This window comes from Cottoperca gobio, chromosome 17 (assembly GCF_900634415.1).
Source record: "Cottoperca gobio chromosome 17, fCotGob3.1, whole genome shotgun sequence".
Lineage (NCBI taxonomy): Eukaryota > Metazoa > Chordata > Actinopteri > Perciformes > Bovichtidae > Cottoperca > Cottoperca gobio.
In genome coordinates, this window is record NC_041371.1 from 112,457 (window position 1) to 129,019 (window position 16,563).

The 16,563-nt window shown below is 45.5% G+C and overlaps 2 protein-coding genes across 2 annotated transcripts in view; one reads left to right on the top strand and one right to left on the bottom strand.

Moving 5' to 3' along the window:
* LOC115022926 (PEX5-related protein-like) overlaps positions 1-1,379 on the bottom strand; it is a 35,978-nt gene extending 34,599 nt beyond the window's left edge. The window contains exon 1 of the mRNA XM_029454038.1: positions 1,084-1,379. Within this exon, the coding sequence (XP_029309898.1) occupies positions 1,084-1,098 (15 nt within the window). The 5' untranslated portion in view covers positions 1,099-1,379. The remainder of the gene's footprint in view (positions 1-1,083) is intronic.
* Positions 1,097-15,792, top strand: LOC115022267 (uncharacterized). Its single transcript, XM_029453241.1, has 4 exons — positions 1,097-1,240; positions 13,688-13,952; positions 14,085-14,179; positions 14,295-15,792. The coding sequence occupies exons 1-4, from the start codon at positions 1,097-1,099 to the stop codon at positions 14,397-14,399; spliced, it is 609 nt and encodes a 202-aa protein (XP_029309101.1). The 3' UTR covers positions 14,400-15,792.
* The last annotated feature ends 771 nt before the right edge of the window (positions 15,793-16,563 follow it).

Consider the following 16,563-nt stretch of genomic DNA (forward strand, 5'->3'; position numbering starts at 1 on the left):
CCTGCTTCATGATCAGCCGAAAGACGATTAGCTGTTATTGAATCAAATAAATCTGATTCCAGCTCCTTGAAGGTGAAGATGTTCTTCACTCCGCTGGACAGGAAACTAAATGATTTTATAAACTAATCCTTTAATCCACAATTAAAATAATCGTCATTAAAACTATTTTGAGACGTTTTGAGTTCAGCAATCTTTCATGATCTTTTTTACTCTTTTTCTTCGTCTTCTTTGACAATAAATAAATAAATCTCTTCGAGCGTCAGATTTAACAAAACATTTGAAAACATTTTATAAACCAAACAATTAATACATTCAGAAAATGATCATCAGATTAATCCAAATTAGTAATATTAATTAGTTAATTAATTATTAACTAAAAGGAGGTGAAAGTATCATAAAGTAAAACCACAGGAAAAACTATCAACAGATTAATCTAAAGTAATATAATTAAAGTAATTCAAGGCTGCAGCGTAAATAACAGAAATATTAAGATGATCTTTAGTCTAATTGTTTTAAATTATTATTAATACAGGTATTTATATAATGTTTTTATTTTTCTCTACTACCATTTATCTGCCTTTTTATTGTATCTTCTATTCTATCATCATGATGGTGGTGATGGCCTAGTGGTATGCCTTCCAAACAAAACACTAGAAGGTCGGGAGTTCAATAAGAGCATCTGCTAAATGACCTGTAATGTAATGTAATGAACTTTGTATTTTATTGAATTTAGTTTTTAATGTCATGTTGTAAAGCACTTTGATCTGCATTGTATGCATGGAAGCTGCTATACAAATAAGATTATTATTATTATTATTATTTAAAAACCGGTGTAATAATAAGACATGTTTTGAATCCTTTAAGGTACCAGGTATGCATTTTAAACATTTATTTTGTTAGTTGAATATTTCTTCATAGTGAATCTGTTGACGTCTTTTCCATCATTACATTAAAACAAACAAACAAAGAGATATAAATGTTAGAAGTTACATAAACAGCGATTCTGCTGCTGCAGACAGATGATTATAAATAAATAATAACGATAGTTGTGAGTGTGAAAGCTGCGTTCAGGTAAAAGCTCACCTGGACCTGGTACATGTCTCAGTCCTTCAGCGGGACGCAGCTGGGAGCTGCAGCCGCCAGCAGTGCACCACAACCCGGCTCCACTGCAACGAACGGCTCGGTATCTCTCCGGGGCCTCTCAGCTCTGAAGCGGCCGCAAGATAACGCCGATATCCCGGTCAGCCCTGCCTCCCGGTCCGCTCTTTCTCCCGGTCCACTCGGTCCAGCCGGTCCGACGAGAAAGCAGCCAAACGCCGCGAGATCCGGTTATCATCTCGCTCCGCTCCGGTGGAGGAAGGGATGAAAAAAGTCCGAGCAGAGACGAGCCCGTCCCGAGCTGCTCCGAAGTGAACGGGAAACACACGGTGACTTCCTGTAAAGGGATTTCACAATAAAAGCGTTGTTTTTGGCGTCCCATTTGAAATAGTGAGATTCAAACTTCAGACTTCTAAAGAAGTAAAATGTTAAATATTATAATACCAAATAGGTTATCCGCTCCTAATGTCAGCATGGCAAATGAAAATGTGTCAAAGATTTTCACGTATTTATTTAGCAGGAAATAATTGAATTTGTCTGTCACTTAACTTTATGTTATTGTTGGTCTTTGCAGCCTTTATGTCAGCATTCCTAAGAGACAAATACATTCATCTTGAATCTTTGACTCTTGATTTGGCAAACAAAGCCAATTAATTTTGTTTTTGGTATTTAAAAATAATAATAATAATTTCAAGCCTTAAGGTAGTATGTTGTGTTTGTCATTAGAGTTAAAAACTATGACAAAACTAAAATGAAGCAGATTTTGAGAAGAGAAAGTAACTTTACTTTTATTTTCTCACGTGTGTCCGAATAGTACTGTTTGTGTTTATTACTTCAACTGACGTCTCATATGATTGTGAGCTGGTCGAATCAGAGGGAGACAATGATTAAAGCTGAACTAAACTACATTTTACATTTTAGGATTTTTTATATATTTTGAACCCTTCGTCAGTTTATTTCAAGTTGTTTTCTCAGAGACACAACATGAATCACTGAACAATATGGCTACTTAGGAATTGTGGGACGGCATTATGTCCTTTCCTTTGGTAAAGGATGGATCAGTGTATCCGATGCTGACGGAGATACAAAGGAAGCAGTGAAGCTCTTTTCCTTAGAGAACACAAACAGCTCTTCATTTCCGACACTCAGAAACCTCCGGGTCATTCCACTCAGTTAGGACCTTCCTGAGAGAAACACAATGTTCCACCGCAGCCGGTCACTTTGTTTATTTCATTTCTGGAGGAGAAAACAGTGGTGGAATGTAAGTAAATACATTTACTTAAGTAGGTAGAGGTACTTGAGTATTTCCCTTACTTTATACTCCTACTCCACTACATCTCAAAATATGAGTTTCGTGGCGTGACCCGCCCTACTCTGCCTCTGATTGGTAAGTATGGAGCCTTCGTTGGTGGTTGGGTTGGTTGGTTTAGGCACAAGGTTCTTCCTGGACGCAGGTATACAGTGAGGACAGTGATCATCAGAGCACAGAGTCGCCCACCTGGACATCATGGATCACCTGCTGCTGCTGCTGCTGCTGCTGCCGTGGAGCAAAGGTAGGACTCAGAGAACACAGCAATATAAACACTTTGATTCTCTTCTTCTTCTCCTCCATCATTCACCTCTGATTCAACAATCACTGTATGTGTTCAGAGAGGATCTCACATCTTCAACACAACTCGTTATCTTATAATTATATGATTATATCAGCACACAGGGGGGCTTATTCATCTGTTGATGGACAGCCAGGTGGACCAATCAGGGGAAGGATCCATTTCAAAATAAAAGCACTAAAATATGAGTTTCCAGTAAAGACGGCAGCAGAGCTTTCTGAAGGATCATTAAAGTGTTACTACATGTGTGACAACACTTTGCTACAAACTGCTGCCCTGCACACAGAAACTGTCTCTTTCATTCATACTGTCAGTGAGGAGTTGGTGCTTCGTGTGTTCAGAAGATGATGTGTAATGTTTGGCTGGTGTGGTGTAAGGTTGTGTGGTTAGCCTGCAGAGTTTAGTAAGAAACAGCCTTTAGCTTCAAAGATAGCATCTAAACAGAAGAACACCTCCCGGTCGTCATGGTAACCTCTGTAATCTGTCAGCAGCTTCTTATCAAGTTAAAGATCATCAGTTTCACAGAAACACTTCAGAGACGTCTCCTACAGTCCACGGAGAGTAAATCTGTAATGAAGCCATTTTACAAAAGCAAAGAGACAAAGAGACTTTTAACAAACTATAAATGATGCTTTTAAAAAGAGCAGCGGACGTGTCCCCAGTGTCCCCAGTGTAAATGACGTGTCCCCAGTGTCAATGACGTGTCCCCAGTGTAAATGACGTGTCCCCAGTGTAAATGACGTGTCCCAGTGTCAATGACGTGTCCCCAGTGTCCCCAGTGTAAATGACGTGTCCCCAGTGTAAATGACGTGTCCCCAGTGTCAATGACGTGTCCCCAGTGTAAATGACGTGTTCCCAGTGTCAATGACGTGTCCCCAGTGTCAATGACGTGTCCCCAGTGTAAATTACGTGTCCCCAGTGTTAATGACGTGTCCCCAGTGTCAATGATGTGTCCCCAGTGTAAATTACGTGTCCCCAGTGTAAATGACGTGTCCCCAGTGTCCCCAGTGTAAATGTCGTGTCCCCAGTGTAAATGATGTGTCCCCAGTGTAAATGACGTGTCCCCAGTGTAAATGATGTGTCCCCAGTGTAAATGACGTGTCCCCAGTGTAAATGACGTGTCCCCAGTGTAAATGACGTGTCGCCAGTGTCAATGACGTGTCCCCAGTGTCCCCAGTGTCCCCAGTGTAAATGTCGTGTCCCCAGTGTAAATGACGTGTCCCCAGTGTAAATGACGTGTCGCCAGTGTCAATGACGTGTCCCCAGTGTCCCCAGTGTCCCCAGTGTAAATGTCGTGTCCCCAGTGTAAATGACGTGTCCCCAGTGTAAATGACGTGTCGCCAGTGTCAATAACGTGTCCCCAGTGTCCCCAGTGTAAATGACGTGTCCCCAGTGTCAATGACGTGTCCCCAGTGTCCCCAGTGTAAATGACGTGTCCCCAGTGTAAATGACGTGTCCTCAGTGTCAATGACGTGTCCCCAGTGTCCCCAGTGTAAATGACGTGTCCCCAGTGTAAATGACGTGTCCCCAGTGTAAATGACGTGTCTCCAGTGTAAATGACGTGTCCCCAGTGTCAATGACGTGTCCCCAGTGTAAATGACGTGTCCCCAGTGTAAATGACATGTCCCCAGTGTCCCCAGTGTAAATGACGTGTCCCCAGTGTAAATGACGTGTCCCCAGTGTAAATGACATGTCCCCAGTGTAAATGACATGTCACCAGTGTCCCCAATGTAAATGACGTGTCCCCAGTGTCAATGACGTGTCCCCAGTGTAGTGACGTGTCCCCAGTGTAAATGATGTGTCCCCAGTGTCCCCAGTGTAAATGTCGTGTCCCCAGTGTAAATGATGTGTCCCCAGTGTAAATGATGTGTCCCCAGTGTAAATGACGTGTCCCCAGTGTAAATGACGTGTCCCCAGTGTAAATGACGTGTCGCCAGTGTCAATGACGTGTCCCCAGTGTCCCCAGTGTAAATGTCGTGTCCCCAGTGTAAATGACGTGTCCCCAGTGTAAATGACGTGTCGCCAGTGTCAATAACGTGTCCCCAGTGTCCCCAGTGTAAATGACGTGTCCCCAGTGTCAATGACGTGTCCCCAGTGTCCCCAGTGTAAATGACGTGTCCCCAGTGTAAATGACGTGTCCTCAGTGTCAATGACGTGTCCCCAGTGTCCCCAGTGTAATGACGTGTCCCCAGTGTAAATGACGTGTCCCCAGTGTAAATGACGTGTCTCCAGTGTAAATGACGTGTCCCCAGTGTCAATGACGTGTCCCCAGTGTAAATGACGTGTCCCCAGTGTAAATGACATGTCCCCAGTGTAAATGACGTGTCCCCAGTGTCAATGACGTGTCCCCAGTGTCCCCAGTGTAAATGACATGTCCCCAGTGTAAATGACGTGTCCTCAGTGTCAATGACGTGTCCCCAGTGTCCCCAGTGTAAATGACGTGTCCCCAGTGTAAATGACGTGTCCCCAGTGTAAATGACGTGTCTCCAGTGTAAATGACGTGTCCCCAGTGTCAATGACGTGTCCCCAGTGTAAATGACGTGTCCCCAGTGTAAATGACGTGTCCCCAGTGTAAATGACGTGTCCCCAGTGTAAATGACGTGTCCCCAGTGTAAATTACGTGTCCCCAGTGTCAATGACGTGTCCCCAGTGTCCCCAGTGTAAATGACGTGTCCCCAGTGTCAATGACGTGTCCCCAGTGTAAATGACGTGTCCCCAGTGTAAATGACGTGTCCCCAGTGTCCCCAGTGTAAATGACGTGTCCCCAGTGTCAATGACGTGTCCCCAGTGTAAATGACGTGTCCCCAGTGTAAATGACGTGTCCCCAGTGTCAATGACGTGTCCCCAGTGTCCCCAGTGTAAATGACGTGTCCCCAGTGTAAATGACGTGTCCCCAGTGTCAATGACGTGTCCCCAGTGTAAATGACGTGTTCCCAGTGTCAATGACGTGTCCCCAGTGTCAATGACGTGTCCCCAGTGTAAATTACGTGTCCCCAGTGTTAATGACGTGTCCCCAGTGTCAATGATGTGTCCCCAGTGTAAATTACGTGTCCCCAGTGTAAATGACGTGTCCCCAGTGTCCCCAGTGTAAATGTCGTGTCCCCAGTGTAAATGATGTGTCCCCAGTGTAAATGACGTGTCCCCAGTGTAAATGATGTGTCCCCAGTGTAAATGACGTGTCCCCAGTGTAAATGACGTGTCCCCAGTGTAAATGACGTGTCGCCAGTGTCAATGACGTGTCCCCAGTGTCCCCAGTGTAAATGTCGTGTCCCCAGTGTAAATGACGTGTCCCCAGTGTAAATGACGTGTCGCCAGTGTCAATAACGTGTCCCCAGTGTCCCCAGTGTAAATGACGTGTCCCCAGTGTCAATGACGTGTCCCCAGTGTCCCCAGTGTAAATGACGTGTCCCCAGTGTAAATGACGTGTCCTCAGTGTCAATGACGTGTCCCCAGTGTCCCCAGTGTAAATGACGTGTCCCCAGTGTAAATGACGTGTCCCCAGTGTAAATGACGTGTCTCCAGTGTAAATGACGTGTCCCCAGTGTAAATGACGTGTCCCCAGTGTAAATGACATGTCCCCAGTGTCCCCAGTGTAAATGACGTGTCCCCAGTGTAAATGACGTGTCCCCAGTGTAAATGACATGTCCCCAGTGTAAATGACATGTCACCAGTGTCCCCAATGTAAATGACGTGTCCCCAGTGTCAATGACGTGTCCCCAGTGTAGTGACGTGTCCCCAGTGTAAATGATGTGTCCCCAGTGTCCCCAGTGTAAATGTCGTGTCCCCAGTGTAAATGATGTGTCCCCAGTGTAAATGATGTGTCCCCAGTGTAAATGACGTGTCCCCAGTGTAAATGACGTGTCCCCAGTGTAAATGACGTGTCGCCAGTGTCAATGACGTGTCCCCAGTGTCCCCAGTGTAAATGTCGTGTCCCCAGTGTAAATGACGTGTCCCCAGTGTAAATGACGTGTCGCCAGTGTCAATAACGTGTCCCCAGTGTCCCCAGTGTAAATGACGTGTCCCCAGTGTCAATGACGTGTCCCCAGTGTCCCCAGTGTAAATGACGTGTCCCCAGTGTAAATGACGTGTCCTCAGTGTCAATGACGTGTCCCCAGTGTCCCCAGTGTAAATGACGTGTCTCCAGTGTAAATGACGTGTCCCCAGTGTCAATGACGTGTCCCCAGTGTAAATGACGTGTCCCCAGTGTAAATGACGTGTCCCCAGTGTAAATGACGTGTCCCCAGTGTAAATGACGTGTCCCCAGTGTAAATTACGTGTCCCCAGTGTCAATGACGTGTCCCCAGTGTCCCCAGTGTAAATGACGTGTCCCCAGTGTCAATGACGTGTCCCCAGTGTAAATGACGTGTCCCCAGTGTAAATGACGTGTCCCCAGTGTCCCCAGTGTAAATGACGTGTCCCCAGTGTCAATGACGTGTCCCCAGTGTAAATGACGTGTCCCCAGTGTAAATGACGTGTCCCCAGTGTCAATGACGTGTCCCCAGTGTCCCCAGTGTAAATGACGTGTCCCCAGTGTAAATGACGTGTCCCCAGTGTCAATGACGTGTCCCCAGTGTAAATGACGTGTTCCCAGTGTCAATGACGTGTCCCCAGTGTCAATGACGTGTCCCCAGTGTAAATTACGTGTCCCCAGTGTTAATGACGTGTCCCCAGTGTCAATGATGTGTCCCCAGTGTAAATTACGTGTCCCCAGTGTAAATGACGTGTCCCCAGTGTCCCCAGTGTAAATGTCGTGTCCCCAGTGTAAATGATGTGTCCCCAGTGTAAATGACGTGTCCCCAGTGTAAATGATGTGTCCCCAGTGTAAATGACGTGTCCCCAGTGTAAATGACGTGTCCCCAGTGTAAATGACGTGTCGCCAGTGTCAATGACGTGTCCCCAGTGTCCCCAGTGTAAATGTCGTGTCCCCAGTGTAAATGACGTGTCCCCAGTGTAAATGACGTGTCGCCAGTGTCAATAACGTGTCCCCAGTGTCCCCAGTGTAAATGACGTGTCCCCATTGTCAATGACGTGTCCCCAGTGTCCCCAGTGTAAATGACGTGTCCCCAGTGTAAATGACGTGTCCTCAGTGTCAATGACGTGTCCCCAGTGTCCCCAGTGTAAATGACGTGTCCCCAGTGTAAATGACGTGTCCCCAGTGTAAATGACGTGTCTCCAGTGTAAATGACGTGTCCCCAGTGTAAATGACATGTCCCCAGTGTCCCCAGTGTAAATGACGTGTCCCCAGTGTAAATGACGTGTCCCCAGTGTAAATGACATGTCCCCAGTGTAAATGACATGTCACCAGTGTCCCCAATGTAAATGACGTGTCCCCAGTGTCAATGACGTGTCCCCAGTGTAGTGACGTGTCCCCAGTGTAAATGATGTGTCCCCAGTGTCCCCAGTGTAAATGTCGTGTCCCCAGTGTAAATGATGTGTCCCCAGTGTAAATGATGTGTCCCCAGTGTAAATGACGTGTCCCCAGTGTAAATGACGTGTCCCCAGTGTAAATGACGTGTCGCCAGTGTCAATGACGTGTCCCCAGTGTCCCCAGTGTAAATGTCGTGTCCCCAGTGTAAATGACGTGTCCCCAGTGTAAATGACGTGTCGCCAGTGTCAATAACGTGTCCCCAGTGTCCCCAGTGTAAATGACGTGTCCCCAGTGTCAATGACGTGTCCCCAGTGTCCCCAGTGTAAATGACGTGTCCCCAGTGTAAATGACGTGTCCTCAGTGTCAATGACGTGTCCCCAGTGTCCCCAGTGTAAATGACGTGTCCCCAGTGTAAATGACGTGTCTCCAGTGTAAATGACGTGTCCCCAGTGTCAATGACGTGTCCCCAGTGTAAATGACGTGTCCCCAGTGTAAATGACGTGTCCCCAGTGTAAATGACGTGTCCCCAGTGTAAATGACGTGTCCCCAGTGTAAATTACGTGTCCCCAGTGTCAATGACGTGTCCCCAGTGTCCCCAGTGTAAATGACGTGTCCCCAGTGTCAATGACGTGTCCCCAGTGTAAATGACGTGTCCCCAGTGTAAATGACGTGTCCCCAGTGTCCCCAGTGTAAATGACGTGTCCCCAGTGTCAATGACGTGTCCCCAGTGTAAATGACGTGTCCCCAGTGTAAATGACGTGTCCCCAGTGTCAATGACGTGTCCCCAGTGTCCCCAGTGTAAATGACGTGTCCCCAGTGTAAATGACGTGTCCCCAGTGTCAATGACGTGTCCCCAGTGTAAATGACGTGTTCCCAGTGTCAATGACGTGTCCCCAGTGTCAATGACGTGTCCCCAGTGTAAATTACGTGTCCCCAGTGTTAATGACGTGTCCCCAGTGTCAATGATGTGTCCCCAGTGTAAATTACGTGTCCCCAGTGTAAATGACGTGTCCCCAGTGTCCCCAGTGTAAATGTCGTGTCCCCAGTGTAAATGATGTGTCCCCAGTGTAAATGACGTGTCCCCAGTGTAAATGATGTGTCCCCAGTGTAAATGACGTGTCCCCAGTGTAAATGACGTGTCCCCAGTGTAAATGACGTGTCGCCAGTGTCAATGACGTGTCCCCAGTGTCCCCAGTGTCCCCAGTGTAAATGTCGTGTCCCCAGTGTAAATGACGTGTCCCCAGTGTAAATGACGTGTCGCCAGTGTCAATAACGTGTCCCCAGTGTCCCCAGTGTAAATGACGTGTCCCCAGTGTCAATGACGTGTCCCCAGTGTCCCCAGTGTAAATGACGTGTCCCCAGTGTAAATGACGTGTCCTCAGTGTCAATGACGTGTCCCCAGTGTCCCCAGTGTAAATGACGTGTCCCCAGTGTAAATGACGTGTCCCCAGTGTAAATGACGTGTCTCCAGTGTAAATGACGTGTCCCCAGTGTCAATGACGTGTCCCCAGTGTAAATGACGTGTCCCCAGTGTAAATGACATGTCCCCAGTGTCCCCAGTGTAAATGACGTGTCCCCAGTGTAAATGACGTGTCCCCAGTGTAAATGACATGTCCCCAGTGTAAATGACATGTCACCAGTGTCCCCAATGTAAATGACGTGTCCCCAGTGTCAATGACGTGTCCCCAGTGTAGTGACGTGTCCCCAGTGTAAATGATGTGTCCCCAGTGTCCCCAGTGTAAATGTCGTGTCCCCAGTGTAAATGATGTGTCCCCAGTGTAAATGATGTGTCCCCAGTGTAAATGACGTGTCCCCAGTGTAAATGACGTGTCCCCAGTGTAAATGACGTGTCGCCAGTGTCAATGACGTGTCCCCAGTGTCCCCAGTGTAAATGTCGTGTCCCCAGTGTAAATGACGTGTCCCCAGTGTAAATGACGTGTCGCCAGTGTCAATAACGTGTCCCCAGTGTCCCCAGTGTAAATGACGTGTCCCCAGTGTCAATGACGTGTCCCCAGTGTCCCCAGTGTAAATGACGTGTCCCCAGTGTAAATGACGTGTCCTCAGTGTCAATGACGTGTCCCCAGTGTCCCCAGTGTAAATGACGTGTCCCCAGTGTAAATGACGTGTCCCCAGTGTAAATGACGTGTCTCCAGTGTAAATGACGTGTCCCCAGTGTCAATGACGTGTCCCCAGTGTAAATGACGTGTCCCCAGTGTAAATGACATGTCCCCAGTGTCCCCAGTGTAAATGACGTGTCCCCAGTGTAAATGACGTGTCCCCAGTGTCAATGACGTGTCCCCAGTGTAAATTACGTGTCCCCAGTGTAAATGACGTGTCCCCAGTGTCAATGACATGTCCCCAGTGTAAATGACGTGTCCCCAGTGTAAATGACGTGTCCCCAGTGTCAATGACGTGTCCCCAGTGTCAATGACATGTCCCCAGTGTCCCCAGTGTAAATGACGTGTCCCCAGTGTAAATGACGTTTCCCCAGTGTAAATGACATGTCCCCAGTGTAAATGACATGTCACCAGTGTCCCCAATGTAAATGACGTGTCCCCAGTGTCAATGACGTGTCCCCAGTGTAGTGACGTGTCCCCAGTGTAAATGACGTGTCCCCAGTGTAATGACGTGTCCCCAGTGTCAATGACGTGTCCCCAGTGTAAATTACGTGTCCCCAGTGTCAATGACGTGTCCCCAGTGTAATGATGTGTCCCCAGTGTCAATGGCGTGTCCCCAGTGTAAATTACGTGTCCCCAGTGTCAATGATGTGTCCCCAGTGTAAATTACGTGTCCCCAGTGTCAATGACGTGTCCCCAGTGTCAATGACGTGTCCCCAGTGTCCCCAGTGTAAATGTCGTGTCCCCAGTGTAAATGACGTGTCCCCAGTGTAAATGTCGTGTCCCCAGTGTAAATGACGTGTCCCCATTGTAAATGACGTGTCCCCAGTGTCAATGACGTGTCCCCAGTGTCCCCAGTGTAAATGACGTGTCCCCAGTGTCAATGACGTGTCCCCAGTGTAAATGACGTGTCCCCAGTGTCCCCAGTGTAAATGACGTGTCCCCAGTGTAAATGACGTGTCCCCAGTGTCAATGACGTGTCCCCAGTGTAAATGACGTGTCCCCAGTGTAAATGACATGTCACCAGTGTAAATGACATGTCACCAGTGTAAATGACATGTCACCAGTGTCCCCAGTGTAAATGACATGTCACCAGCATCCCCATTATAAATGACATGTGCAGATGGAACAATCGGCTGTTTAAATGGCGTAATGTTTAAATCTGCTGCATCATGTTTAATTTCTCTCTCTGCAACATTCTCGTGAGATCAGGCGTGTTAACGTCAGTCGAACTGTTTCAAAATGTGTAGCTAATGTTAGCGAACGCCCTAGCTAACTAATGTTTGCAATGCTCAATATGTCTGTTAGCTGTGTAAATATGTAATGTTGGCATAATAAAATATGAAAACATAACATCTCCCAGTTAGGAGACAGGAAGTGTGAACTGTCTCATAACATTGGTGCTGCTTATAATGCGTCATCTTTAGTTTTAGAGCATCTGTGGTTAAGCTAGCTGACGGGTACACCACCCATCTGTATTAATCACAGAGTTGATAGTAGCTCAAAAGTGTATTATAGTAAAGCTAATGCTAACCGTTTAAAGTGGATAGAAGATTGTCTTGTTGTGACGAGGAGGTAGACCTGAAACTCTTTGAAGAGAACCTACAGTGCTTCACATTCATAACTAATATAGTGCTCATTATACATTTGTGCAGAAATACATGTTGTGCAATAATACATTTTGATTGAGGTGGACGAGTACATGTGATAATCATTAAATGTGACACAATACAATCAGGAGTTTATTTACTTCACAACATGCTTCTGTCCCAGCTTTTTTGGAACGTGTTGCAGGCATCAAATTCAAATTGAGTGAATATTAGCAAAAAAAACAAAGTTTATCAGTTTGAACATTAAACTTTATAGTGTATTCAATTAGGTCGAAAAGGATTTGCAAATCATTGTATTCTGTTTTTATTTACGTTTTACACAACGTCTGAACTTCTTTGGAATTGGGGTTTGTATCTCAGTAATGTTTCCAGTGTGCTGCTTCAACCTGTATTACAGGGGTGGGGAACCTCCGGCCTCCGGGCCGTATACGGCCCGTGAGACCATTTGATCCGGCTCTCGAGGTAATTCGTAAAACGCACGCAAAAAATATCCACTAGCAAAAAAAACTAGACGCCAATATTTTAAACGGCCGACTGACTGTTTTTCCTGGCCATAGTCAGGGTCCCTGAACACAACACGAGCGGAACGTGTCATCACGTGGTCATGTCATGTCAAAAAACTTCTATTTTAAATGAGACGGTCATTGACGTCAGTGAACGCAGCGTGACGAGTGTAAAACAGAGAAAGCTGGATGCAGAATGTCGCACTTCCAGGAGAAATGGACGAACGATTATTTCTCTGTGGAAGTAAAAGGCCAGCGTGTCTAGTTTGTGCGGACGTACTTGGGTGATGAAAAATAATCTCGATCGTCATTACAGCACGAGACATGCCGAACTACATGAGCTGAAAGGACGAGTGCGTTTGGATAAAGTTAACGCTCTTCGGCAGAGTTTGGCCCAACAAGCAGCTCTCTGCAGAGCGGAACATACAAACATGGAAAGTTAATTTACCAAGAACAGACTATTCCACCACTGCTGTACAATACTCACTTTTTATAATTTGTGCAATTATCACTGCCATGTGCAATACTCACTTTATTTATATCAACCACTTGGTACTTATATTATTTTTTATTCTATTTAATTATTGTGTACTGCCTTTTTACTTCATATGTTCTTTTGCTGTGACAAGATACATTTCCCTGTTGTGGGACTAATAAAGGATTGTTGATTTCTGATAAAAACAGAAAGATACAGGATAAAAAAGTAGCTTTTTTGCATTTAGCATAAAAGAAAAGGTGAAATGAATGGGCTGCGTCTTAAAAAAATTTGCAGAGGTTATGAGGTCAATAATTAGTACAGCCCTCGAAAGATGTTGTAAAAAAGGCCTTTGATAGGAAAAAGGTTCCCCACCCCTGCTGTATTAGTTTGATATATTAGTGGTGGTGATGGCCTATTGGTCTAGTGGTACAGCTTCCAAACAGCCAGACGGTTGTGAGTTCAATACCAGGGCTGCCACCATTGAGCCCCTGAGCAACTTAACCCTGAGTTAATCCAGGAGACTGTCCCTGAAGTTAGTTCACTGTAAGTCACTCTGGATAAGAGTGTCTGATAAATGACCTGTAATGTAATTAGTAATATGACAGCTTTTACTTCCATTGTTTTGTTAGTATTGTACCCGGCCGACAGCATTAACTCATGTGAGATACATACATTGTTTTGGTTTGAGTAAAAGTTGGAGCAGCACTATCGCAGTCAGGGCAAAGTCAAAAATATGACCAGGCAAACAAACACAGCTAACGTTAGCGCTAACCAACCACACCTGGAGGAACCTGTCTGTCTGCCTGTCTGCTTCAGCCAATCATCTCTCTGTTTACAGACCTGCTGCTTCAGCCAATCATCTCTGTGTCCTCCTCCATGGACGGGGTCTCCAGGGCCCAGTAGCAGGGGTTTCAGGTGTTCAGGGGCTCCAACTGGACCATCAGCTGCTCCCTCCAGCCACAGTACCCAGGAGGCTCCTTCCTGCTCACCTTCACCTCCTCCAACTCAAGACACTACTACACCCAGCCAACTGTCAATCACTCTGCCGACTTCCTGTTCCCTGCTGCAGAGCCCGCCCACCATGGAAACTACAGCTGTGTTTATCACGTCTCTGTTTTTTCTCATAACTTCTTCTCTGAGAGCCGTCTGCTGTCTCTCACTGTCTCAGGTAAGCTGTCTCACTGACTATCTCTCTCACTGTCTCACTGACCGTCTCTCTCACTGTCTCGCTGACCGTCTCACTGACTGTCTCAGGTAAGCTGACTGTCTCACTGATGTTGTGTGATGTGCTGTCTGACAGATGTTGGCTCAGATCCGACACCTCTTATCATCAGAGCGGTCGTCCTGCCGCTGACTCTGCTGTTGGTGAACGTGGCCCTTTACTTCTACTGTCAGGTACTGATGTCTGTTGTTTAGAGGACGCACTGAAAGGAAGCACTCAGGCTGTGTTTGTTGAACTGAAGAGAGGTGATGCAGGAAGTCACATCTGTGTGCTGTCATGTCTCTCCAGGCCAGCAGGGGGCAGAAGCCGGGCAGACGAGAGAACATGGAGCTGGAAGATTATAACCTGGATGTTCCTGCAGCTGAAGAGGAAGGAGCTCAGGGAGCAGAGTAGCACCTCATCTCACATCCAGAAGCATTTCTGACACACAGTCCAGCATCAGCTCACTTTTATACACACGTTTTACACTCCTCCAAATGCTGTCGGAAGTACGGCAACCAAGAAAAGCTTTAAGTGCGGTTCATAATTCTTCTTTGAGTGAAAATATAGCATCCAGTTGCTTCATGGCGGACGTGATAGTGGCTTCAACAGAACGTTCCACATCAGCTCCTCTCTACTCTTCGTCCCAAACACGCCTCATTTTAGATAAAGTGAAGATCGACCGTCTCAGGCTGCTGGAAATGTGTCCAAAGCATCTTCCAGAGAAATGAAACAGGAGCTGGCAGATCGGTGCGGCTCCCAGGGAAGGTTGGTGACGCTCATCTGGTGCCATGTTGACAATCTGTTGGTCATTTCAAACATTTACAAGGAATGAATCAAAGTCATGTAGCCAGCAAACAAAGGACAGTATTAAACACAGAGGCTGTTTTCACACCAACTTCATCTTGTTAGTGAGATATGAACTTGAGGACTTCACTGTAGCGCTCCCTTCTGGTCACATGGCTCGTTTCTCTTCTCACTAACATTTTGGCAGCAGGATCGTATTAAGATAAAAACTGATCTGATACAAAGGACCAAAAATACCAGAGTTCCAACACTTATTTTGTTATTAAGGATTTAGCTTATTCTTATAATACTTTCACTTATTTTTGTACTTGAGGAATCCACTTAATGTTGTGATAAAGCTTTTGCTTGTTTTTTATAATCAGAGAACTTACTCAATTTTGTGATCAAGAATTTTACTTAATTTTGTATATTTAATTTGGTTATTTGTTATAATTGAGTATTTTGCTTATTTCATAATAAAAAAAAATTATTTTGTACTTAATGAATTTCCTTAATGTTGTAATAAAGCATTTGCTCATTTTTTTATAAATAAGGAATTTACTTAATTTTGTGATGAATGATTCAGTTTAGTTTTTATAATTAAGTGTTTTGCTTATTTCATGAGACTTTTGCTTAATTTGTGATCAATATTTGCTTATTTTTAAAAGAATCTTACTTATTTTTGTTCAATATTTTGCTTATTTCATTAAAAAATGCTTTGAAGGAAGGAATTACATAACTAAGTAAATAATACATAAATATGAGCATCAGGAGCATTCAGAGAGATTATAAATAATTATAATTTGAGGTTTATTCTGCTCAGAAGAACATTTGTACGGCACAGAGAACTTTACACTCACCTGCAGATCTGTGTTCAAACATGTGCCAAAGATTCAGCCTTCATGTCCCAATTGTTGCTTCAGCATCAGGACTCATGTTGGCTGGAGATGAAATGATGAAGATCTCTGTAATAAATGTATCACCATCATCTACTATGTTCAAAGGAAATAAAGTATGAAACTCTGAAGACGAGCTGTTAGAACTCCGATGTTTTCTCTTGCTTTCTGTCAGCGTTTCATTCACCAGAGAAGATCAGGTTCAGGTTCCACCCTAACCTGTGTTAGGGTGGAGAATCATATGTGTTAGGGTGGAGGATCACCTGTGTTAGGGTCGAGAATCATGTGTTAGGGTGGAGAATCACCTGTGTTAGGGTGGTGAATCACCTGTTGTGATTTTGAATCACCTGTGTTAGGGTGGAGGATCATGTGTGTTAGGGTGGAGAATCACCTGTGTTAGGGTGGAGAATCATGTGTGTTAGGGTCGGGAATCATGTGTGTTAGGGTGGAGAATCACCTGTGTTAGGGTGGAGAATCATCTGTGTTAGGGTGGAGAATCATGTGTGTCAGGGTGGAGAATCATGTGTGTTAGGGTGGAGAATAACCTGTGTTAGGGTGGTGAATCATGTGTGTTAGGGTGGAGAATCACCTGTGTTAGGGTGGAGAATAACCTGTGTTAGGGTGGAGAATCATCTGTCAGGGTGGAGAATCATGTGTGTTAGGGTGGAGAATCATGCGTGTTAGGGTGGAGAATCCCCTCTGTTAGGGTGGAGAATCACCTGTGTTAGGGTCAAGGATCATGTATGTTAGGGTGGAGAATCACCTGTGTTAGGGTGGAGAATCACCTGTGTTAGGGTGGAGAATCACCTGTGTTAGGGTCGAGGATCATGTATGTTAGGGTGGAGAATCACCTGTGTTAGGGTGGAGAATCACCTGTGTTAGGGTCAAGGATCATG

Excerpts from the sequence above, each read along its gene's own strand:
- LOC115022267 (XM_029453241.1), top strand. The coding sequence starts at position 1,097 with ATGTCTCAGTCCTTCAGCGGGACGCAGCTGGGAGCTGCAGCCGCCAGC. Across the intron at positions 1,241-13,687 it reads AAGATAACGCCGATATCCCG|CAGGGGTTTCAGGTGTTCAG; the intron begins GTCAGCCCTGCC and ends AGGGCCCAGTAG. Across the intron at positions 13,953-14,084 it reads GCTGTCTCTCACTGTCTCAG|ATGTTGGCTCAGATCCGACA; the intron begins GTAAGCTGTCTC and ends GCTGTCTGACAG.